This window comes from Phodopus roborovskii, unplaced genomic scaffold, assembly GCF_943737965.1.
Source record: "Phodopus roborovskii unplaced genomic scaffold, PHOROB, whole genome shotgun sequence".
Classification (NCBI taxonomy): Eukaryota; Metazoa; Chordata; class Mammalia; order Rodentia; family Cricetidae; genus Phodopus; species Phodopus roborovskii.
In genome coordinates, this window is record NW_026125444.1 from 13,442,241 (window position 1) to 13,469,051 (window position 26,811).

Sequence of the window (26,811 nt, forward strand, 5' to 3'; positions counted from 1 at the left end):
AGACTATTCTGAAGTATTCTAGTTGAAACATTGGATACAGAAAGAGAACTTCTGTGACAAAGAAAAATACATAATCAGTGCCTGTTGCAAACTGTTCTTCAGGAAGTGCCACCCAAGTGCAAAGAACACAACTACTGCTCTTGTGGACTGGAACTCACAGGATCAGCTGGTAAGAACGTTCATGTACAAATGAAATCTATATACAAATCCATCTGATGCAAGAGATGGTTCCAAATGGAAGGACAAAGTTATCCAGAATATTAGATGATTAGAAAAATGAATGTTTGGTTAAGATGCACGTGAGATTCAATCAACCTGGCTTCCATGACTTTCTGATGCACAATGGTGAATCCTATAGAGGGGGGAGAAAGACCACTGACCCAAACCATCATGGTGTGATTAATTAAATCAAGGGTTTTTGTTTTTCTTTTATGTAAGGGTCTGCCTCTCACTAAGGTGTGGATTGAGAGGTTAGCCTTGGATGTAAGAAAAACAAGGATTTTAGAATTCAAGGGTAGGGGATTTTCAAATGGAGGGTTTGACAGGCAACATAGATACAAGTGCAGGAATAGAAATTAGCATAGGTGTTAGTTCTAATGACCTACTAAAACAAAGGCAAGGATGCAAGGTGGACATGACAAGATAGTCATAAGAGGCACTCATAACAAAGTAGTCATACGTGGTCTTATAACCTTTAAAAGTAGGGTTACAAGATAGTTATAAATAATCTTTTGAAATAAAGACATGATTGTCATTCATGCAACAGGCAGTGCAGATCCATTTGTACTACAATTATGGGGGGCATAGCCCACTCTTTGAGAAACAGAGGTTTAATAATAAACAGGAATGAACCTATTTTGTCTTTACTATAAGATGGCTTATAAGCCTAAATTGGGAGTAGGCTGGTTATTCACACTGTGGTATTCACACTGTGATGGTGGAGTGACAAAAAAGGAATCCGTTTGGTATAATATTTAATCATATGAGTCAGCCTTACATTATGATAATATCCAGCAAACAAAGCATGCAAACCATTTGAGAGAAAAGCATTTAAATAAATTATAAACAAACTGAATTGTAACATGGTTCTATTTGGAGTGACAAAGACCTCACTCACTATAAGTATGAAAACATGTAATAATTAATATTGAAAACTAGGCTATTTTTTTTATCATACCACATGAGAATATGAATGTGAAAAAATTTAGTGTTTGTTTGAATGATCTTTAGATTTAGGGAAGAATTTGCTGTAATTTTCAGAGATTTACTGGTATTACATAAATTTAAAATAAATCCAACCCAAGCTTTTCAACATGAAAATAGGGGAAGCAGGGATAGACTATCAAAGAGGTTAATATCATTGGCCAGGAACATGGTGGCTCACCACGCTCTCATCACCATTACCAACTGTAGGGCCACTGCAGCTTGGAACACACCTACTGCTTGACAACACTGCTACCATGACAAGCTCAATATAGTCCAACCAGAAAGTAGGCCTGAGTTCCAGTTTACCTTAAGGTAACACCTGACTTCAAAAAAGGCCATAAACTGGGAACAGCCAGGAACAGACCAATCAGTATTCAAGGGAAGGATACCTAATGTTCCAAAGGAAATAACTAATGCTCCAACCATCTTAGGTAGGATCATCAGATGTCCCTTAGTGCAGAACACACCTTTCCCCTTTCACCAAGACAATACTAGACAAATGTCAGCCAACCGGGGGTCCTGAAACTTGGAAATCCTCTCACTGCAACCTCTACTATGATAAAAATCCCACCCAACTGAGCTAGAGACTCTCCGATCATGCCAATGCGTTGCATACATAGAAGCTCCAAGTTCAAATTTGAATAAAGGATCTTTGCTTTTACATGTGGAATTCAGTGCCCTTGTTGGTTTTGGGAGGACTCTGTGATCTACGCATAATACCAACAATGAACAAAGAAGGCTAATAACCTTGCTGTATGCTCAAATTTGTCATGTGTGCTAAAACTGTATCACTTTTCACAATGGAGAAATTGAAGCGTGAAGAAGTAATAATAATCATTTGGGGGCTGGCCACAAGAGGATTTTTTTTCCCAACATATGCAGGCTCAGAAGCCATTGTTGTACCTATCATACTATGCTGCACCATCTATGCTAGAGATTGAATGCAATTTACTTCATCAGGGTATTAAAAGAATGCAGAGTTGGTAACTACCACATGTGTGATCAGTTAGCTCCCAGAATTGTCCGAAAAATAATGTGTTGGCTTTTATTATTAAAAAATGAATGAAAGACCATATAAAACTTTCACTAGTATCTCCATGAAAGATTTGTGCCATCCCATGAAAGTTTGAGAAATGAAGAGTTTGGCAAAAACTGTTATTTTTGAATGTATTCAAGGCTAAGAGATATGTAAGTATATATGTGTGTTTGCATTATATGTATAATATATATACATATATATATATATTATGTGTAATATATATATAAACATTTACATAAAGACAATTGTCAGCAAGGAAAGAGAACTCTGATATCTGTATCGGGCTTTTTGTTTGTTTGTTTGTTTGTTTGCATTAAGCCTTAAATTCTCAAAACTTTTTTTCTTAAGAAAATAACAGCCTTTCTTGTTCTTATTACCAAAAGATTTTTTAATTCTTGGATTTCTCCAGGGCCAACAAGTTGAGTGATATTAGAAAAAGAAAACAATAAATGAAGCGAGAAAAAAAAAAAAAAAAAAAAAAAAAAAAGAATCCAAGGCCCACAGGAGAACTTAAGGGATTCTTGTTATCAAGACTCACTATCAGGAGCAGTCTGGTCTGCAGACATAATTTCCCTCTCTTCCTTAGGCATTGTGGGGAGCGATTTATGACACCACATTAACTGGAAGTACAAGGAAAATGTGGTAGAAAGGGATAAGGAGTTCACTGATGTAAGGTAAAATCAAAAGCAGTCTCTAGCAAGAGATTTCTGCATATGATAACTTTTCTGGAGTCACATCCAAGTCTCCCACCCACTGGCTCAAGTTTTTCTAGCAAAGGAAAAGTGATTTGAATGAAAAATAAAGAGAATGAGAACAATGTGGCAGCAATCAAAATCTGATGACCCAGGCAATGTATATCTGCTGTCAGTCAGACTTTTCTCCCCTTTGTCCTTCTCTCTTTTTCTTCGTTTCTTTTAAAGTGGAGAGCAAAGATATTGAGAAACCATTGTGCTTAATATATTTCCCATTTTCTTGCCTAGGATATCTCATAAACCTGAAAGAAACATATGGTGTGAATGGAATCCCCATAGGGCTCTTTGGAAAAGCAATTCAGATTCTGGGTCATACATTTGCATCATGCTATGTTGATGTGAATGAACTTGACTGACATTTATGAGACCAATAACCTGCCTTAAGTACATTTATCTTCTAAAATGTTTTGTGCATTAATTTACATCCTTTACTGCATATGTACAACAATCTTCCTGTGCATTTGGTTAAAAATTAGGTCATGCCTCTAAGTGGTTGACCATTTCTTATGCAACTGTCAATTTCATCTGCAATAGGAGCATTTTATAATTTCAGACGAGATGGCCTCATTTTTATTTGAGGTAGAGAAAATAAAATTCAGAGAAGATAACTTGCGTGATCAAAGCCAAAGCAAAGAGACAAGAACTTTTCAATTCAAATACTTTTCTCTACTTTTGTCTTTAAATGATCTTTCAAATAACACTGACACATACTTGGCTTGAATATGTTTACCACTTTCCATTTTATTCAGTTTAACAAATACATTTGTCTGAACCTAGCTGCAAAGCACTTTGACAGGCTTTTTGGGACTAGAAGGAGAGTAGGGGAAAACAAAAGAATTTAGATTATTGTCTTCTCCTAAAGAGTTACTAAGGAGAGTTAGAACCATAGACATATTGCAGAGTTCAAGACCACCAGGAATGACAACCCAAAAATTTATTGCAGTTTCAAACAGTAAATTTTATTTAAGCCACAGCTGCAGCAGACCACAGTCTCCTTGGTTGGTTGAGACTTTGGCCCAGCTAAAAGGAAAGGGCAGCTTTCTGAAAGAAAAAGCCATAGTCTGTTCCTGAGGGTGTGCATATTTGCAGGTGTGAGAGGCTGTCCAGGTCTTTTGCATTCCCAGTATTCCTGGTATTGTGGTATTGTCTTAATAGTCTCAGGCTACATACAGGGCTAGTCTCAGACCTCTAAGATGGAGTCCTGGGTTACTATAGATGGATAATAAAACACAATTTTAGAAATGTAATATAGCAGAAATCTAGTAAACTACTGAATAAAGAAATAAAAAGGAAAGGCCATGACTGCTCTTAGGTATGTAAATAAAAGGGAGAGTATAGTCAGAGGCAGGGACATCTGGGAAAACTCAGAGTGGGCATGACCAGATTGAGCTGGGCCATGTGTGTGTATGTGGGGGTGGGGTGGATAAGGAGTGGGGAAGAGGTGCAACAGCAGGAGGGGAAGGCTAAACAAAATGTGTCCATTATATAGGGAAGAGACTCTGGGGTAAGAGTAGCAGAGCTCCAGGGGTAGAGAGCGCAGGGTAGGGGGAAGGATATGCAATACATACCCTGTTACAGGTAAGGACTGAGGGATGCTGGGAGAACCTGCCTGCTAGGTTCAGCAGTGATATGTTGAATAGGCATATAAGTAGAATTTGTAATGTTTGCAAGAAAATATTTTATGATTTGGTTAGGAAAACAATTTCAATAAAACTAAAAGTAATGCTTGGAAGATGAAGTTTAGAAACTTTAAGCTTCAACTAATGGAGTTCAGAAAAAAAATTAAGTTTAAAACCCTTCATAGCATCAGTGATGACACAAATAAGAACTTTTAGTTAGTTAATTACTTTTTTAATTATGCATTTTAATCTAGATGCTCTTATAGTGATACTGAACTTCATGAACGAAACCCCTATCTGGTTCAAATAATACTATCTGTATTCAACCAGGTGGAGGTGTTAAGTACAATATGGTTAAATAGGAAGAGTTATGCACTGACAAAGCAGAGATATTATCAAATTGCTTCATGACATACATCAGAGAATAACTACCAAATAATCTGATGATTTAAATAAGAATGTCCCCCATAAATTCATATTATTAATGTTTGGTAGTCACTAGAGGAAACTGTTTGAGAAGGCTTAGGAGGTTTGGTCTTGCTGGTGGACATGTGCCATTGGGTTTAGGCTTTGAGGTTTCTAGTACTTAAACCATATTCAATTCCATGTTTGTCTGACTCATGCTTATGGTGAAGGGACCAGAGGACTGGACCCTCTTCCAGCTCCCTGCTTTGGCAGCCATGACAGACTGCAGAAAAGACCCAGCAAAATGTAGGTCACTAACTCAGTACATGTTGCTGAGTTTCTGGCCTTTCTGATCTTGCTAGACCTCAGCCAGTCACAAGGAAGCCAGATACCCTCCACATAGCAATAAATTAGCTGGTGAGTTCTGGATGTGCTTTACAAGCTCTGCATGTGCTCTACTGAAACAGTGTGGTAATAGTGGCATACAGAGCATACTAACTGCCCTGGGAGGGCCCATAGGCCATAGCAACCAGTTGACCAATCAACATAGGACAGATCGCCCAATCCCAGAAGTGCACCAATCCTGAGCCTGTTGTGGATCCCCTAGACACTCCCCTTGCTCTACCCAATACATTCCCTGCCATGCTGCCCCTTTGGGTCCTTCACAATCTACCCACTATGTAAGACAGACAGAGGAACTGAGTTAATGCAGTTAATTTGTTAAATTATTAAAGACTCTTTGCTTTTGCATGGAAATGGGCCTCTTGCTGATTTGGGGGTTCAGACTTTGGGCACAACAATGGGTCAGATGTAACCTCTAAGCTACTCCTCCAGATCCATGACTGCCTGCCTGCCTGCTGTCATGCTCTTTGCCTTGATGATAATGGACTCACCCTCTGAAACTGTAAGCCAAAATAAACTTTCTTCTCTAAGTTGCCTTAGGCATATTGTCACATCACAGCGTTAGAAAAGTAACTAAGACAAATAGTGAACCAAGCACATTAACACTTAAGTCTCAATAGTAGCATTGGAATGAGCTGTGGATTTGACCTTTGAAAAAGGGAGAAGTATGGGTGCAGTAGACATTTCAAGACAAAACAAAATTATGTAAATACTTAACGGAAATTTAAAAATAATAAAAAAGGAATAAAGGAGAAGTCAGAGTCAAATGCCAAGTGCAAGCCTCTGAACAACCCATTCATATTTGTGGAAAGGAAGGAATAAGACAGAAAGAAACTAAACACAGTGGAGAAAAGTGAAGTAAAAGCTAAAAAAATCTCAAACTCATGAAGAGAGTAAGTTCAACCACAGGTCCACCTTCAATACAAATGCTAACATCTGTAACTTTTCTACATCATCCACTTCAGTTGCTTAGAGTCTGTTTGAGATGAAAGGAAATGTCATTAAATATGAAGAATTTAACCATGTTTTGGGCATATAAAAATATCCAGCTAGTAATGGCTATATTCATTGTAATAGATCTTGTTTATTTACATAGCTCAATTTCACAATTTGAGTTTAGAGTTGCTTTCAGATTTCAGTGTTGTTTTGTCCCAGACCCTTTCTTTGAACACAGAAAAGGGCAGAGCTCAGGAACACAGAGCAGTGGGCTTGGACAAGTCTGCCTAGCAGAAACTATGCTAATGATGAGCATTTGAAGGGAATGGTGCTGGGAGGAAGGCCAAGATCAGGGATAAGCTAAGCAGAAGGAAGAAGATAAGACAAAAATGTAAGGAGACTTGAAGTAGCATGGTTTCTCAGTATGTATACAAGAAAAAGAGATAAAACTAAGGGGTATGAGGCAAATATAAATGTTTCTGTATGTAAAATACTGTGAATAATAACCAAAGTGGAAAACCCTGCATTAAGGCTCTGTTTTTTAGAGGTGTTTGATAACCATGTAGTGTTAGCTGTCTCTGCTCATGGCTGCATCTCTTACCACAATCTAAAGGACACTTTAGAATTCAGATTGTACTTATGTCATGCTTTGTTATTGTCAATTCTTTAGAATAAGTACCCAATATAACCAAGTGTCCAATAAAGAGAATTTGATTGGTCATTTTGTTCCCAAGAGAGTGCTTATTTGAAGAAAGGGAGGAGATATGGTCAGAGCTTGCTTGCTAATGTAAAAATTTTTCAAGAGTTTTGATGATAAGCTTACCTTTTTCAATACTATTTTCAATTCAAAGTAGATGAGAACTTTAGAGAGAAAATAGCTGGCAAGAGAAATATGTAAAAGTATTGTGATTACAGTTTCCCCTCTACCCTCTCCTCCCAGATCCTCCCCACCTATGAAACTCTTCTTTTATTTCTCTGTTTATAAGTAAACAGGCAAATAAAAAGAAGGAATAAAACCAGAATTAATATGAAAAAGCACAACACACAAATGCACACACACAGTTGAAACACATAAAAACAGTAAATCAGAAAGCTTAATACACAAAGGACCAATCAGACTAAAAAAAAAAAAAAGATCAAGCAAAGCAATGTGAAGTAAAAAAAAAAAAAAAAATCATTGAGTACATTTTGTGTTGGCTGCCTACTTCTGGGCACCGAGCCTGGGAGCCCACTTTGTATACAAATTAGAAAAATCTAATTTTTCCTTTGCAAGTGATTGTCAACTGGAGATAGTTTTGGGTATGGATGTGAACTCATGTTCTTCCCCTCACCCCACCCCAGCCCTGAGACTCAGCATGGCAAAGTCCCTGTATTTAAACTGTTAACATCTCTTTCAGGGACCAGCAAGAAGACTCCATGGGTAAGGGCACTTGCAGCCAAGTCTATAGATCTGACTGAGTTCAATCTCTGAAACCTCCATGGTGGAAAGAGAGAATCAGTTCCCACAAGCTGGCCTCGGACCTACACATGACCCCATAACATGTGTAAGTAAATTTAAAGATAGTTTAATATATATTTTGCTATTTAGTGGTTTTCTTTATCCAAACTCATAATCCTGAAGGTAGTCTCCATAAAATGTATCTTGACTTTTATTATGAAAACTACTTTTACCTGTTTTCCGTGCTGTAATCTCAAATAAGCCTCTCTATCCTTTGCTAGATACAATAATCAGAAGTTGAAAAGAACCACTTCCTAGTATAATGGTTAAGAAAAAACTTAAAAGTCTGAAAAGGTAGCATCTGCCTAGCATAAGTGAGTGAGGCTTTGGGTTCTATCTCCTTGCAAAAGAAGAATCATTGTATTTATCTTAGCCAAGACCAGAAAAAACCCTCAGCTCCTCCTGAAGCAGAACTGGGTTTAAGCTTTCCTATTGCAGGTGCACAGACAGCCTGTACACTGCAAGCCAGACCCTGCTTCTCTTCTATTTCCATTTCAATCATTTCTTCAATACACTTACTTTACTTCTTATTTGTGTGCATTATAGTTCATACAATTATCAAGGGCAGAGCAATTTGACATATGGTTGTACTGGGACTATCTTCATGCTCTGAGTGATTCAAATATACTCAAATCTCTGGTAAATAACATACACAGTTGGGAGAAGTTCTTCCATGAAATGGCTCCCAATTATTGGCTACCCTAATTTATTGTCCATACTGGGACAAACCTTTTCAAAGTAAACAGTGTACTATTAGCAGGGCAAATAGAGGCATATGGCCTTCCAGTCCTCCTCTGAGTATTCTGATCTTAGTATAGTTTCTCACAGGTTTTGCAAGTGATATCTGACTTTTCTTTTCTGGGATTTCTAAGCCAGTGTTGTCACAATCCCATGAGGTTATTTCCATCTGTTGTTCCCACCACATCCCCAGGCATAATTTAATTCCACCTCTTTTGTGAAACTTGCTTCATTTTCCTAAAGGACACACTGTTTTCTTCCCTCCACCATCTCTGGCCTCAAGATTTTTGTTATTCCTTCTGCTTTGTATAAGGTACCTGTGTGTTTCACTTTCACAACTACTTGATGCTAAGCAACTTGATAACAGCTTCTTACTAATTTCTTCATCTTCTTGAATACCAAACAGCAGAGCAAAGGTGCACACACATTAACAAATACTTATGACAGAATGCAGTCATGAGTTTTAAAGTGAAGCAATCCAATGTACACATGCATCTATAAGATTCCTTAAAATATAGTAAACATTAAAAATCCTAATATGAGACTAATGTTCATGTTGTCTTAGGAAAGAGAATTAACATGTTCATGTAGTTCCTACTTATACAGTTACTGTTATATCACATGTGTTAAGTAGTTAAATCTAAGTATTTAATCAACAAAATGAAGTCCTATTATTCATCTACTCATCTTCTGGCATCAATCTATGAAACTGATAAACTTGAATAATCTTTCATTTTTCACTTCATTTTTTACAGGTAGTACAATTGTGTGTCCAGAGACTTAGTTTTAAATGCTACCTGTTAGCCATTCAAAAGACAAAATGGATGACATGATGAACAGGCACATCCTGCTCTCTTGGATTTCCTTTACGGACTTCCTTTTCTGGTTCTTTGTTTTGGTTTTTGAAGCAGGATCTCACTATGTAGCTTTGACTGGCTTGAAACTCACTGTGTAAGTCAGGCTGGCCTAGAACTTATTGAGATTCACTCGCCTCTGCCTTTGGAGCACTGAGATTAAAAGGTGCACACCACCATGCCCAGCCTAATTTTTAAGTATATAACGATTTTTGGGAATACAGACCTAATGATATCTGCCTTCTTTCAAGTAAATGAATAGCTAGTCTATGTTTTGTCTCCAGAATCCTTTTAACAATGGAAGAACATTGCCTACTGTGATTGCTTTTAATAACTGTTAAGTATTATTTACTTCAAACTCATCCAGGAAGCATAATTAGATTTGCAGAGAAAAAGGTAAGCACAATTATCAAAATTCTAGCATTTTAGCCAGGCCTAGTTGCACCTTTGTGTAACCCCAGACATTTGATAAGAGGAGACACAAACAAGCACTGTGTGTTCAAGACTGTCCTGAGCTACCAAGAGAGTTCGAGAACTGTCTGGGACACCAAATGAGGTCAGGGTCGAATTGAAGGCTTAGAATGCTTTCATAATACAATGTTTAAAAAAAATTACAAATTTTGTACTTAGGTGGTAGTAGGATTTTCTAGCATATATGTCTCCCTAGATTCAGTTGTCAGCTACACACACACACACATACACACACACACACACACACACTCACACACACCACTTTAATAGAAGAGAGAGAGAGAGAGAGCAGAAGAAAAGAAGGAAGGGAGAAATGGAGAGAGGGAGGAAGTATGGAAGAAAGGAGAAAGAGAAAAAGCATGTAAAAATAGCTGAAGTAATCTCAAATGCTTTTACATTTACAATTGCTTCATTAACTGGACCCTCTGTGATGATCACCGGCATCTGATTCCTCAGACACATTTTTATTGTTGAATCACATTTACTTTTCTTTTCCGTGTCTCAGATTTTTTTTCACCTGTGTTGGTGATCCTCTACCCAGTGATATGTATGAAGAGCAATGATCTTGTCGGTTCTATCTGAGCATACTGCATGCTCAAATTCAAATATCTTCTGAATTACTTCTATGATTTTTCTCCTTTGGAATTTTTTTCCATTTGTATTGTATTCTTTTATTAATTGTGCTATTGTTTTTTTTTTCAGTCTCAATGAAGTCATGACTATTGATGTATAGTTATGATTGCCAGGCCAGGCTAATTGAGAAAGATTGCCAGTGGAGGTCATGTACTTTGCTTAGAATGAATGGATATGGACTTTTGAGGTAATGATTGTTTCTCCTGCCTGGTTTCCCTTTTAAAGATAAGGACCCTAACAACTAAAAACAGGGATGTGTGCGAACAGTTGGAAACTATATCAGATCTAGAAGAGATACATTTCCCAATACTCCACTCCCACCCATGTCTGATATAAAAGTACTTCTATTTCTGTGCTGTATATTCACAAATACTCATTATTATTCAAAACTATATAAATTTAAAATTCCCTGTCCTTACACTGAGGTTGGAATAAAAGGCAGAAATTTTGGAGTCATATTCTGAAATGACATCCTTTGCCTGTTTACCTGATGGTCACCATAGTATCTTCAGGCTACCTGTTGATCTTTCATTGAGATATAGTTTAGGACTTCTTTCATTTATATAAATCATAGAGGGAAAAGAATTTCGAGTTTTTATTTTCATTCATTCATTTAAATATTTGAATATGTTTGGTTTGCCTATGTTTTACACAGGTGTACTTTACATTAAAATTTGGTTAAATAAATATTTTTCACAATTTAAGGTGAGTGATGTTGGCCTTTATGCGATCCACCATTTAGATATATTTTTTAATTTCTTCACATAAAATTGCGTTATGATTTTAGCCAAATGAATCTATTTACTTGTCACTATCTTCTCTTTCTGGCATTATGTATGCTTTCCTGAGACACAAATCTCTACTGAGTAATAGAAAATATAACTTGAATTTACAGTAAGTAAATTAGTCACCACATTCCCTATTATCAAGTGTCTGGGTGTCACTAACACTCTATTAATACAGAAAAAAAAAGTCTTTTCATGTGACAAAACTCTAAATAGTTTAAAGTAAAGCCTTAATCTATATATTCTGAAAAATTAATATTAATTAAATGTAGTGTCATGGAGTTTTGGATCATATCAATGGCTACGATTTTTATGATGCTTGTCACCACCTTCCAAATTGACTCAGTAAGAATCTAGCTCATGAAATCTCGAATTTGGGAACAATTACAAAGTTTTAAAACTCAGTTTAGTTTAAAAGGAAAATATGAGAAAATACTATAACCCCACAATAACCAAATGTTTATAATTTTTATAATAAATAGATCATTGTTTCCCCTAGTGTCCCAAACATGACAGTATGTAACCTAAACAAGGTTCATTGAATAAATATATCCCTTTGTTGTGTCAAGTAAGATAAGAATCTCAAAAAGAATTGTACGAAATCTGTAAAGTTGTAGTTTCCTGTAATTATAATACGAACACTGTCATTTAACAAGCAAACAAAAATCTTAGACAAGGCACTCATCCCCAGGCATGCCTATGTGTATATAAGAAATTAGATGTTTTTCTTCTAAATGTTCATATATTCAAATCATCTTATTTACCTGGGAAAATAATATCAGATAAACATTTTCTTATCAGTTGCATCAAAATAAATCATCTTGGTGCAACTGATATTATCTAGGAAAATAAATTACCCTACCACCTGAAATAGTACTATAATGTGAGATGTAACTGAAGCATCCAAAGGGAACCAGTTCAAATGAGCACAAGGTGGCAAGAAAAAACAAAATCAAAATGATGTATATATACAGTTCATCAGCAAACAGGAGAGTGTACAGGTGTATACAAGCAAAGCAGATACTGTTCATTATTTCCATGTAGTGAGATAGTCCTTCTGTGGCACTGATCACGCCCATTGAGGGGTGGAGCCATGGGCAGAAGTGACCTGTGGAAGGAGGTCAGAGAGCTGGGAAAAGCTCTCTTGCTGGCAGGACTCGGACAGGAGAGCATCGGGTTGAATTTCCTGGTGTTCATCTGTCTAGATTGTAAGTTATTTCCCCCTGAATAAACATCTATTCGGCCTATTTGTTTATCCTGATCCTTATTTAACCGCGATATTTCCATGTGTGGCTTTAAGGACATCAGGTCTTAATTGTCTATTCTGCATCTTTCTCCATGGATATCCAGGATTTATCAGCATTGGCACTCCAGGTTCTGAATGCTCTTAACTCTTGGACTATTCTTTAGAGCAGGTATATATTACTAGTTAGAGAGAACTCTCTCTCTCACACACACACACCCTTAAAGCTGTTCACATTTCTAATTTCAACATAAAGACTTCAGCAACTGCTTTCTGGGCTTTTCCTATGCATTTTTCCCTGCTAAATATTTGAAGTGAGTTATACATTGCCTCAGGAACATTTCCTTTCTTCTGCTAAAGATTAATGTCTCCCTCATCTCCCACTTTCACTGGTGTGTTTACATACCTATAGTTACAAGCATATGCACATGTTTGATAAAAAAAAAAAAAAAAACTTAGGTACAAATGGCTAGAGAAATTGAGATTAATTGTCCACTTAAACCAAATGATATCCATGACTTCCATTTATTTTGATACTTTAGTCATTAAACAAATACCTTTAGAACTATTTCAGACTTGTCGTCATGAGTATGTTCTAGAATACAATGGTGAGCGAAACCAAGTAGGCTCCCCATCTTCATGGATGACACCTTTAAGAGTGATGATGCCCAACATTGATTCACTGCTTACTGGGTGCTAAATACTTTTCATGACTCACAAATTGCGTCACTTTAAAACCAGGATAACGTTTATTTTAGTTTAAAATTTAATAATGAAACAAAAGCAGGTTTAAAAAAAAAAAAAAAAGTAAAACCATCTTCCTATCCTTTCCCAGAATATATAAAATCAAGTGTGCTCTGGGTTGAGAACAGGAATGAGCAAAGACAGAGGCTGATGTTTTATATGGCTCTACAGTTCAATTTGTAGTCTTGGGGAATTTAACCAGTAGTGGGAGCATGGCCTCTTGCTTATATAGTCTCAGCTTATGCGGCAGATGCAGAAACTAATTTCCAGCACTGATACTCCAAAGCTATGCACTTCCTTCCAGTCACTGCAACAAGACAGTAGAGCTGCTAGAAGATGACTAGGTCTCGGGCTAGTGGGGTAGATGCTCTACATGGCAAGGGTAGAAAGGCCGGTTCAGGTGTACTGATGTCACTCTTAGGGCATTTTGTTTGGGACAATTGTGGAGCTGTTGTTGTTTGTTTTTACTAACTTTGCTAGATAGTTTTATGTCAACTTGACATAAGCTAAGTGAAGAGTTCGTATCCTGCCTGGTCCCACCACCCATCAGTCCCAAATAAATACATAGAGGTTTATATTAATTATAAACTGTTTGGCTTATGACTCAGGCTTCTTATTGGCTGGCTCTCTCTTAATTATTCACTCATTTTCATTAAACTATGCATTGCCATGAGTCTGTGGCTTAAGATAATGCTCTGGTATGTTATTCCTTTGGCAGGTACCTGGCATCTCCCTCTCTGCCTTCCTCTTCCCAGCATTCTCCTAGCCTGGCAGTCTCGCTTTTATTTCCTGCTTAACTACTGGCCAATCAGCATTTATTAATCAACCAAAAAGAGAAACATATATTCACAGCATGCAGAAGGACATTCTCCATCATATCTTTTCTGTCTAAATAAAAAGGAAGGTTTTAACTTTAACTTAGAAAAATTAAAAAATAACAAAACAGTTATCAAGCAAGAACTACAGTTAATGGTAACTAATCCAGTAATATTTGGAAAAAATTTAAAGAAAATATTTTATCATCTATTCTGTCTTTGTGAGTCTAAAGTTTAATATGTAACATATTTTATCATAACTAAGGAACACCATAACCACAACTATCTGTCTTCAACTCTATCAAAGAACTCAGAAGGATAATATATAAACTCTAGAATTGACAGAGACAGCTCACTGCCCAAACAGTCACCCAGAGTTCCTCTGTAACATTGGGGCACCTCAGCCTATAGGCCCAGAATGTCTGGCAGATTTTTAATGAAGTATAAAATCCATCTTCAGCTAAGGTCATCTGAAAGGAGGGAACCTCAATCAATAAAATGCCTCCATAAGATTGTACTGTAGTCTAAGGAACCTCAGACAGTGGAGCCAGGATGTATCCCTGGTGCACAAAAGGACTTTGTGAACACATCCCCCATGGTGGGATAACTGCCTTGATCTAGAGACAGGAGAGAAGCCCTAGTCCCTACTTCACATGACCTGTCAGATCTACATGACCCCAACTGGATGGCATTCCCCTATATATGGAATTGGGGTGGGGGGATGGGAGTGGAGGGTGGTTAGAGTGCATGTGAGAGGGCAGAGAGGGTAAAAGGAAGGGAAGGAGGGGGAACTGGGATTGACATGTAAAATAATAAATTAAATTAAAAAAAATGCTTTGACTCCAAAATTTAAGTTGAAAGACAAGTTACTGGGGAAAAGGATTTCTATTTTTGTTTCCACAGAAAATGAAAAGATGTGGATTCCTTCCAGACTAATGTGGTTTGATCAAGTCAGAATGCCTGAAACAGAGTAGGAGGTGATCCTACATTCAAAACAGCTGGACAAAGCAGCCTTACAGACTACAGCCAGGATTTCTGAATCTTCTTGGAATCCCCCATGACAGCGCCCCTTACCAGCAGGAAGTAGTTTGGAAAGAACAACGCCCAAATTCCCAAATATTGTCTATAAAATGTTTGTTTTCATTTAAATGGACTTTGTTATATAAAATAAATAAAAAAAACAGATTGTACTGTAGGCAAACCTGTAAGGAATTTTCTTAATTAGTGATTGATGGGGAAGGCCCAGCCCATTGTGGAGGGTTCCACCCCTGGGCTGGTAGTGCAGGGTTCCATAAGAAAGCTGGCTGAGCAATCCATGATGAGCAAGCCAGTAAGCATTATTTCTCCATGGATGCTGCATCAGCTCCTGCCTCCAGTTTTGGAGTTCTTATAATGATTCCCCTTGATGATGAATGGATATGTGGAAAAGTAGGTTAAGTAAACTAACCATTCCCCTTCAACTTGCTTTTGGTCATGGTGTGTTATCAGCTGATGTTGCTTTTTGTTTGTTTGTTTTGTTTTGTTTATATATCCAGTGCTCTTGTTGAAACATTTTACTCCTTGGAGTCTGTCAGTGTCATAGCCATTGTTTGGTTTATCTGAATCTTATGGGCCCAATTAGGAAAGATAAAATGTCTTTAAGAGATTTCTGCCACCTTATCAGCCTGTAGCTACCACTAATGATTATTTTCCTGACTATTAAGTTAATGATTTTAAATATATTTTTAGTCTTTTTAGCACAATTATGTGAGTTTGGTTATACCTATGGAATGCCTCAGTAGTTAATTGTTCCTTTATATTGTTTCTCTATAAGCAAGGAGAAAGCAATTTCTCCCAATATTTAGCAGAATCAGAAGTATGAGCAAATTACACAATTATAAATCTAAAGAAAAAAACAGGTGGAGAACTTAGATGGTGTTTGCTATTGAAAGCAGGCATGACACACTTTAAAGAGCTATCAGTCTTTATGGTTCCACACTGTTCTTTGTATAGCTGAAAACTTGCTTATGTAGAAATATTTTCTGAACCACTCATACAGACTATTTGAATATCTTTACTTTTGTTTCTTGGTTATTGAAATTTCAGAGAGAGCTGTATGTTTCAACAACTTTCCTACAGTAGACCCTACTTTCTGATGGCATGACAATATGCACCCTGGGAGAAAATTGCTCTTCCTGCTGTTTTCCATGTTGCAAACTCTGTGGCACTAATGTATAGTTATACGATGAATAGTTATTTGCTTTCTCATCTCAAATCTGACCTCTCACCATTTTCCCTGCCCTTGAGCCTGGCATCTTGCTGGTGCTGGCAGACAGCAAGAAGGCATGGGCTAAGAGCCAAGCTGATACTTACAAGGACACTCAGAGAGGCAGACTGACATGGGTTCAATAATTAGCACAATGCCAGACACAATGCTCAATAAGGATCTGCTGAATTAATGGATGTGTGTGTCGCCTGGATGTTGTAAATGCTTCAAGTTTATAACCTGGGCTAATTGGCTGAGCATTATAAATGAAAATGGAGGAGTGATCAGCTCTTCTTTCCTGCCCCAGTCAATAAACTTATTTAAAGACTTCTTTTAGAGATAGAAATGTCTAGTTCATTTTAATATCTATGCCAATAGCTTTAACAATGTTAAAAATACTCTGAAGCATTTTATCTATCATCTTGAATAACAAAGACACTTTGAAAAAAAAGCAGACAGTAAATTTTAAGGTAAGTTTTAGGATAACACATAATTCTATTATATAAAGTACTCACTGGCAAAGACTATTTATGATCCAATTCTACAACCTGGAGACTAAATGATACATCTCTATAACATTCTGAAAATCCAAACAGTTACTGCTTATTATTGAGTCTTGCAGACTGTCTCATATTTAATCACATCACAAATACAAAATAAATTCCAGTTAGCATATTTTTATTTGTTTTACAATTTGTTTCAAACATAGCTTTATTCCACAAAGCTAAAAAAAAAAAAAATGAAAAGAAATTGGCTAACCACATTCAACCATGTCCCTAAAGGCATGGATATGCTCATACTCATAAAAGTAAATATAAAGCTCAGATTTTAAAAATAGATATACACCTCTCACAGGCTTAGCATCACAGTGGGCAGCTTCAATTTTCTGGCATGATTCTGCATTTATTTCATGTTCAAATCTTTATCTCAATTGCTGCTTTTTTAGAATACAGCTACAAATCTATAACTTTATTCTTTGGGGAGAAAAATATTTTATATTTATAAACATTTATTCTTTAATAATTTTGTGTATGTGTACAGTGAAATATATTAATATCCATGATACCATTTCTCCCTCCAATTATCCACCAGGTTCATCATCCAATCAACATCACTTCTTTAAAAAACAAAAAACAAACATTAAGTCCAATTAATGCTACCCTTATGTAAATGGTTGTGCAGGCTGTCCACAGGAGCCTGGGTCAGTCTGTGTGTCTGTGCTGTATCTGTAAATAAGAACGGCTTCTCATCCTCCAGCTGTTGTCAACTGACAGTATCTCCTCCTTATGGAAGGACCTCATGAGCTCCTCCTGGGACAAAATACTTTAATAACTTTAAAGGCACACTCAGAACTCAAATTTGAAAAACTTGAAATACCATGTTATCCAATACCTTGATAGAAGATGATGATTTTATTTAAATGCTGAAGCATTGCACTTTCAGGAAAAAAAAAAAAGACCCAAACATACTCACAATTGTTCTCTAACCTGCCCATCTCTAGAAGCCATTATATTAAAAATAACATTCCTATTGTTTAAAATGTAAGAGAAGAGAAGAAAAACAAGTTATGTTGCACAGATGATACCCTCTGCTTCGGATACTGATTGGTCACCAGAAGCACAGTGAACATGCTGTAATGACCCTCTATAGGCAATGAAGTAGTCAAAAAGACATTCCAGTATGAACATAGCAACTGCTTACATAGCTGTTACTAGTAATGTATATATTTGGTCATTTTCAAACACTGAAAAAACAATACTATTTTCCATGACTAAACCAACAAATCAAATTCAACACTGAACTTGGAGACAGTTATTTCCCAGCTTGTGTGTTCTTTCACAAGTTAAATTTAAGTTTTAATACATTTCCATCCTTATATATTGAAATAAATCTATTCATTACTAAGGGTCTAGTCCCTGACTGTCTTACTTTTAACTTCCCTCTTCATGCCTGATCACACATCAAATGTTTGTGGCTCCCACAAAGCCAGGACATCTGGATAGTGTTAGGGATCACGAATCCATGGTAAGTTCATGCTAGTCTCATAGTTATAGACCACATTGATCCAGTGAGGGCTGAGTGGTCATCCTAAAAGCTGTTCTCCCCTTGTGCAGGACATTCCATCTGAGATGGTTGAGATTTTAAATTATGGAAGACCTCAACTGCATCTTTACAGACCCAGGAATATAATTTCTCATGAGATAGTTCATATCTTTCTAATGATGGGTGGTGGAGAGATGTTTAAGTACTCTCTTTGAGAGAGCATTCTTACATACACATTAAGGCTGAAGAGTTATCACTACAGAAATCTAACATCTCCTTTGTGCTATGAACTTCCTCAGCTTCCTCCCAAATCTGGGAACTTGGAGTTAACCTTAGTTCTCAACTTGCTCTTATATAGAACTGTATGCATCTACGTCAACAAACAACACATTTCACACGAAGTCTTTCTCCACTAATCCAGTGTTTTAAGTGGAAAAATGTGAACTGAAGATTAATGACAAAGGAAATTAATTCAAGAGGACCAATTGATCTTCACCTACAAATGTAAACAATGTTATATAATTGTCTGCAGCTGTCTTAATTATCCACCATCGTGATCACTTGTAAATGTAATATTAACAAGACTAGGGTTGGGGAGATGTGGTAAGTGGTTAGGAGTGTATTAACACATTTTCTTTTGGGTTGTGTTATTATAAATCCTGCTACTATGTGTGACTAGAACCATAACTGTCAAGAAATGGCTTTTTCCCAGAGTTTCCACAGAAAGGAAAAGATGTCATTTGCCATGCAGTGAGATCTCTCAGGGACAGCTCACCCCTGTGAGCCCATCTGCCCTTTCTGCCTCTGCCTTTTAATTAACATTTGGAAAAGAACAGTGCCATTGTAGATAACAGGGCTGGGAAAAGTGTCCCAGAAAATGATCCGAAGTCTGTCAGTCTTCAACCCTGCTGAAGATCAGGCAATAGTGGCACTCAGGAGGGAAAAGTGATTCATAGGCCACACATACTCAAAGTAATGTAACCTTCACAAATACAGACCACACACACACACACACATACACACACACACACACACACACACACACCACAGACTAAAGCAGTTCAAAAGAATATAAATGAACTAATAGTAGGAAAAATAGTTCTAATTGGTTAAATTGAAATAAATCCAGGAAAAGAGCTGTCAAAAAGATTTCCTGCTGCTTACCTTTTCTGCTGACTGAGCTGTACCAAAAAAGATGGGGATGAAAGCTAACCAAATGATGCAAGTGGTGTACATGGTAAATCCAATAGGTTTGGCTTCGTTGAACGTCTCTGGGACCCCTCTGGTTTTAATGGCATAAACAGTACACGTGACCATCAGGAGGATACTGTATCCCAGCGAACAAATGAGTGAGAGATCAGAAATGTCACACTTGAGCACTCCCCTGGCATTCTCCGGATCTAGTGTCCGCTGCTCTCCATAGTCAATGATTGTGTGGGGGGGATCCACAACAAACCACACAAACACTCCAAGGAGCTGAACGGAGATGAGGCTAAAGGTGATCACCAGCTGGGATGCTGGACTGATAAACTTAGGTGCTGTGACAGATTTCTTCCCCTGCTCGAAAATTCGGTGGATACGGTTTGTTTTGGTCAAAAGTGCTGCATAGCTGAAACACATACCAAGTCCCAGAAAAATCCGTCGGAAGGAGCATATGATTGTATCAGGTGCGGCAATCATCAAAAAGGTGATTGAGTAACAGAGGAAAATCCCCGTAAGCAGCACATAACTGAGTTCCCGCCCAGAAGCTCTCACGATAGGTGTGTCATTATAGCGGACAAAGGTCACAATCACAAAGGTGGTGGCAATGATTCCCAATATTGCTATGAACACGGGTACCACAGCCCAGGGAGAATGCCACTCCAACTTGATGATGGGGATCCTCTGACAGCCTGTGCGGTTGATGTTGGGTCTCTGATCCAAAGGGCAGAGTTCACAGGACAGTTCATCCACCTGGTAGTTATACCCCTCACAGCGTTCACAGTGCCAGCAGCAAGGGACCCCTTTCACGGTTTTCTTCCTCTCCCCCGGCTTACACGGCAGGCTGCAGACAGATGCTGGGTGTGTGTGTTCTCTATGAGCCCACTGCATGTCTTCCACCTGTGGGCATAAAAAATTAATGAGCCTTTCATTTTTTTCCTCGTTTATAATATCCTAATCCTAGCCACAGGTTTGTAATAAATCACTGAACTCTGACAGTACAAATACAGTTTACCATAATAAGAGTCTCATTTCTTTCCCTGATATTGACTTTATAAAACTGTTAAATGATTGGATCCAATCAATCACTTGGATCATCAACTAGGTGAGTGTCATTACTTTCTACTTACCCCTTCATGGCTGACCACTATGGTATCAAGGAAAGATTTATTGGCCCAAACAGCTTTAATACGAAAGCTTTAAAAATTAAATAAGAGGGAGAAAAACAAAACAAAGCAAAAACAAAAATCCCCACTGAAAGGTATTTTAGAGCTAATCACAGAGATAAAAGTCAAAATCTTTCAAACACTAGATTAAGACACAAGTATATAATTTATGTCTTTCTAAAATAGCTGGGGAAATTCAGAGGACAATGTGTTGGTTTTGAAAGGAAATGATGCAAGCAGTTAATCTCTGACTCTCATTTGCTCATAGATAGAGCAATACTCACATGTTAGGCATACACTGAAAAAAAAAAAGCATATGGAATAAAAGACCTAAAGATGATGCTTACTAATGAGTGCTTGCAGTCTTAAAGGTGTCTGAAAGCAATGCAATTATAAGCAATGAGGATACAGAAGAGGGAACACAAAAAGGTACCACACAGATGAGCCAAGTAGAAGGTAAATGTGAAAATACTGGGATTTGGAAGCCCCTTAGAGGTAAACACACATACAAAAAAGAAAGAGGAAATTTAATTTACCAAGGCCAACTTTATTAACAGTCTACGAGAAGAATTACTGCACCCTATGGCAGTCATCTTTCTAAGTAGTCCCCAATGCCCTCTCCTCCTTAAATGTGTGTACTCGTGTGGTTCATTCTCACCCCGAGAAGAGCAACCTATTTAACCAATGCTATGTTCAAGGCATGGTAGTCATGACTTGTGCAACTAAGTCATGAAGTCCATTTTGGCCTCAGTTTTATTTTCTCTTATGTCACTCATGCTCACTTAGCATCACCTGTCCTGAAAATTCTCAAGCAGGCTTGAGGTGAAAACCGGAGGTCTCCATGTTCAGAGCCACCTAGAAAGTAACTGCTTGGCTTAATCATACCCTCAGATGAATTCAGCACTTGCTTACATCTTGACTTGTGGGATTCACTGAACTTGAACAGCCCAGCAAAGCTCTTCTTGAATCCTCGAGCTAAGAAGGTATATAAGGTGTTTATTATTTCTATATTTTTGAGTTTCATACATGTGTAGAATACATCTTGAGCATATTTGCCTGCGTTACCCTCTCTTGCCTCTCTCCCAATGATCTTCTTCCTCTCCCCAACTGCTCCATCTTCTGCTTTCATATCTTTTGTTTGTTTGGAAAACTCATTTAATTATGGTCACTTAGTTATAAGCCTATACATTTTGGAGTTATTTTTATGCTGCAACAAAAAAACTAATGCGGTTCAAACTAAGTTTGCCCAGTCTGTGGTCATCATAACTCTAAGGTCAGCTAGATAATCCTAGAGAAGGTAATCCAGGTAACAGTAGGCATGTATCTTAAAGTCACCAAGTGTGCAATGTCAACCTTATTCCCCTATTGTTTTTAAGGTGGCCTCCTTTTGAGGACCAGTGGTTGGGCTATTCTTTCTTTTTTCTTTTTCTTTTTTTCCCTTCACGGTTACAGAAAAAAGGTTTTCTTTTCTTTTGTTATTTCTTTTTTAAATTAAATTTTATTTAAATTAAAAACAACCTTATTTTATATACCCAGTTCCTTCCCCCCTATCCTCCCATCCCCCCCCACCTCATCTACCCCTCATGGAGGGTGAAGCCTCCCATGGGGGATCATCAAAATCTGTCACATCATTTGGGGCAGGACCTAGGCCTTCCCCTGTATAACCCTCCATAGGAAATGAGTTCCCAAAGCCTAGGGACTATTCTTATGGAAAATGATAAGAATGCTTTCCTTCCTTGACTTTCCCTGGCCTGTTGAGGGCAGGAGTTGTGTTCTCTGGTCCCTAAGCTCTACATTTGTTAGGAAGATCTGAATCAGCCTAAGATGGAGAATTTAAATGTCTTTAATTAACCCTTGTTTGAGAAAGTTGATGAAACACAGAGAAGGACCAGAGCCATCCTGCTTGGCATCCCATGAAGTAAAGCTAACTTCTTCACAACTCCATTAATTTCCCATTAAGTTTTAATGACTACAAATGGATATTTATTTACTTGAAGGTTTCAGTGAGATAGAAAGAAATTTGAACTAAAAGCATGTAGTCAGATCTCAAAAATATTAAAAAACTATATTCTTTTTAGTGGCTGAAATATTGATTTTTAGAGCATAATGGATTCATAAAAAAGGACACTCAAACATTACATCTAAAAGTAATTATCATAATCCTAAATATCAATGTGTCTAAGGCTTCTAGACATTTTTATCATAGTCTAATTCAAAACAGAAATTAAAGTCAGGGGCTGGAGAGATGGCTTAAAGGCTAAGAATACTAGCTGCTTTTCCACAGGTCCTAAGTTCAATTCCCAACAATTACATGGTGGCTCACAGTAATCTGTTGCTTTATTCTGATGTGTAAGCATGCATGCCAGCTGAACACTATGCATAAAAAACAAATCTTTAAAATAATTAAAGTCAGAAAAATGTTTCAGAAATAATAAAGTTCACAAAGAGAGGGGAAAAATGTTGTCTATAACTTCACATTTGCTACTTTAACTCTCAACACAGATTCATTTGTTCCAAAGGCTTTAAAACATGTTTACAAAAATTGTGATTGAGCCCTGGCCCCTTCGCCACCAGGAGAGATGAGCACCAGGCCATCTCCTACCCCACCGTCATTGGAGGCCCTTGACCAGGGCACATCTTACTGTTCCACCCACTGAGTTGCCAGAGAACTGGGGGCAGCCCCCAAACCATCCAGCCTGCATCTACCCCTATCAGACAAAGCCTTGGCTCTGCCCCTACCACAAGAGAAATTCCAGAGACCTGGGGGCATCCTCCTCATACCTCAAACCATCCAGCACTACATCTCCTACCACTAAAGCCTGGGTAAATGGCCAGGAACTACAGATGCAAGCATAACCAACAGAATACAAGAGATGGAAGAGAGATTCTCAGGCACTGAAGATAAACTAGAGGAAATAGAGTTATCTACCAAAAAAAATCTTAAATCCAACAAATCCTTGAGACAAAATATCCAGGAAATATGGCACACCATGAAAAGACCAATCTTAAGAATAACAGGTATAGAAGGTAAAGAAGCCCAACTCAAAGGCACATAAAACATATTCAACAAAATCATAAAAGAAAACTCTCTCTTTTTTATTTATGTATTTTTATTTAAATTTAAAACAAGCGTGTTTTGCATAACAATCCCAGTCCCCACTCCTTCCTGTCATACTGTTCCCCCCACCAACCCCCATCCCATCCCCTTTCTGCTCCCCAGGGAGATTGAGGTCTTCCATGGAGAGTCTTCAAAGTCTGTCATATCATTTTGGAGCAGGGACCAGACCCTCCCCCATGTGTCTAGGCTGAGGGAATATCCTTCTATGTGGAATGGGCTCCCAAAGTCCAAAATAAAAAAAAATAAGAAAACTCTCTCAATCTAAAGAAGTGTATGCCTATGAAATTACAAGAAGCTTACAGAACAGCAAATAGACTAGATCAAAAATTTAAAAACTAGTCCCCTTGCCACATAATAGTCAAAACACCAAGCATACAGAACAAAGAAAGAATATTAAGAACTGCAAAGGAAAAAGGCCAAGTTGACATATAAAGGCAGACCTATCAGAATTACACCTAACTACACAATGGAAATTCTTAAAGGCAGAGGGTCCTGGATAAATGTTCTAAAAACACTAAAAGACTAAGGATGCCATCTGAAACTATTACACCCAGAAAAGCTTTGAATCATTATAGATGGAGAAAACAAGATATTCCGTGACAAAACTCTATAGAGCTATAGAGGAAACTAGCTTGGTATTGGCACAATAAAGAGACAGGTAAACTGATGAAATTGAATCCAAGAAACTGATATTAATCCACACACATATGAACAACTGATTTTTGACAAAGAAGCTAAAAATTGTACAGTGAAAAAAAGAAAGCATCTTCAACAAATGGTGTTGGCATAACTGGATGCTGACATGTAGAAGATTGCATATAGATCTATACCTATCAACATGAACAAAACTTAAATCCAAATGGATCAAAGACCTCAACATGAATCCAACCACACTAAACCTCTTAGAAGAGAAAGTGGGAGGTACCCTAGTACACTTTGGTACAGGAGATACCTTCCTGAACATAACTCCAGTGGCACAGACACTGAGATCAACAATAAATGGGACCTCCTGAAACTGAGAAACTTCTGTAAGGCAAAGGTCACAGTCAACAAGACAGGATGGGAGAAGATCTTCATCTACCCTACATCTGATAGAGGGAAGATCTTCACCAACCCCACATCTGACTGAGGGCTGATCTCCAAAATATACAAAGAACTCAAGAAGCTAGTCACCAAACAAAAATCTTGTCTTTAATCACAACTCAAAATAAAAATGAAAATTATTTTATTTTTGTAGCATTAAAATAAAAATGCTTAAAACAAAGCTTAGCTATAGCAGTATGAGATTTACTCATTAAAATTATACGTTAAAAATAAAACAAAATAAAATTTAATAAAGTAAAATAAAACCCATGATCATAGACAATAACCCCTACTATTACTAAATTAATAACACCTCAAATTTATCTACAGATTAAAAACAAGGCCTATCAAAACCTCAGGTGGATACTCTGTAGAAATTTACCAGTTGAACCAAATTTCATGTTAAGCGATCTAGTAAACGAAAGATAATTTTGAAAACAAAGTTTGAATTCACACTGATTTTTATGTGTTTTGCCTGCACATGCTCAATGTACACTGATGAATAAACAGAATGTTCAATGACCTGGCCTCTAACTATACATCTGTAACTGTTCTCTTTGGGGTTTTGAGTGTTCTGGCTCTGAGCAAGAGACACATTCCTTCTTTCATCTGCTTGGTTACTAGAATGTTCTTTTTTTTTTTTTAACATTTTAAAATTTTTATTATTTAAAACAATTTTTAGGTGCATTTTGGTCATGTTCTTCCCCTCCCCACAAGTCCTTCCAGATCCTCTCCCCCTGGCTATCAACTCAACTTGAAATTCTTTCTCAAGAAAGAAACAAGTGAGTCCCAGGATAGCCAGAGCCACCTGAGAAACCCTGTCTTGAAGAAACAAAGAAAACAAAACAACCAAACAAACAAAAGAATACAACAACAAAACCCCCCTGAAAACAACAAAATAAAACAGTACTCCACAGCAAACTGTATGCAAATAAAAGCACAAAAAGACTGAGAAATCCATTACATGTTGGTCAACTACTCTTCAACATGAGATGTGCTTTGGAGTGGGGGGATATATTCAGTGTCACTCCATAAGAAAGCTATAATTTTCCTTCTCCTAGGAGGTATAAATGACAGTTCAGTCTTTAACCATTACTTTAGTGGCTTGGTTTTCATTTATTCACTCACTCACTCATTCATTCATTTCTTTAAAAATTATAACAAAATGAAATGTAATAAAACAGAAACTATTTCATTGAAGTTGGACAAGAGAAACCAACAGAAGGAAAAGAGGACAAGAAGCAGGCCTACTCTTTTGCACACATGGGAATCCCAAGGAAACACTAAACTAGAAGCCACAACATAACACACAGAGGTCCTAGTGCAGACCCTGTGCGTACCCCTGCAGTTGCTGTGAGTTTACATGAACTTAGTTTGTGTTGATTTGGTGACTAGGATATTCTATCCATAGTTTCAAAGCAACGAATTTTTGGGAGACTAGTCATCTGCCATGTATGTTGAAGTGGTATTAGAAAAATCCCACAAGATCTTCAAACTGTTTTGTGAATTAAAAACTGCTAATTCCTCAGTGTAGATAGAACTGAGGAGCAGCTTTGAGAAGAACCCACATTCTATCTATAATTAGCTTTTTGTTTTGTTTTGCTTGGTTTTCATCTAAAAAAGAACAGTGGCAGGTCAAACATTGTTCTCTCTGCATTTCATCAAGGTCTGCTATGTTTTGTTCTTATCTTTCCACAACTTATGTTCTGCCTTCTGTTTTCTGGCAATTAGCATATGGGTCAAGTGTATTTATTTCTAATGCTACACAGAAGAAAAATGTCACCTAACTCTTGACCTTAAACTTGTAGATGCACGG

The 26,811-nt window shown here is 37.4% G+C and overlaps 1 protein-coding gene across 5 annotated transcripts in view; it reads right to left on the reverse strand.

The window, feature by feature from the left end:
- The window catches only part of Grm8 (glutamate metabotropic receptor 8), a 764,803-nt gene that overhangs the window by 71,795 nt on the left and 666,197 nt on the right, over positions 1–26,811 (reverse strand). For all 5 annotated transcript variants that reach the window (XM_051175782.1, XM_051175781.1, XM_051175780.1 and 2 more), the window contains exon 9: positions 19,593–20,528. In XM_051175782.1, the coding sequence (XP_051031739.1) occupies positions 19,593–20,528 (936 nt within the window). The remainder of the gene's footprint in view (positions 1–19,592; positions 20,529–26,811) is intronic.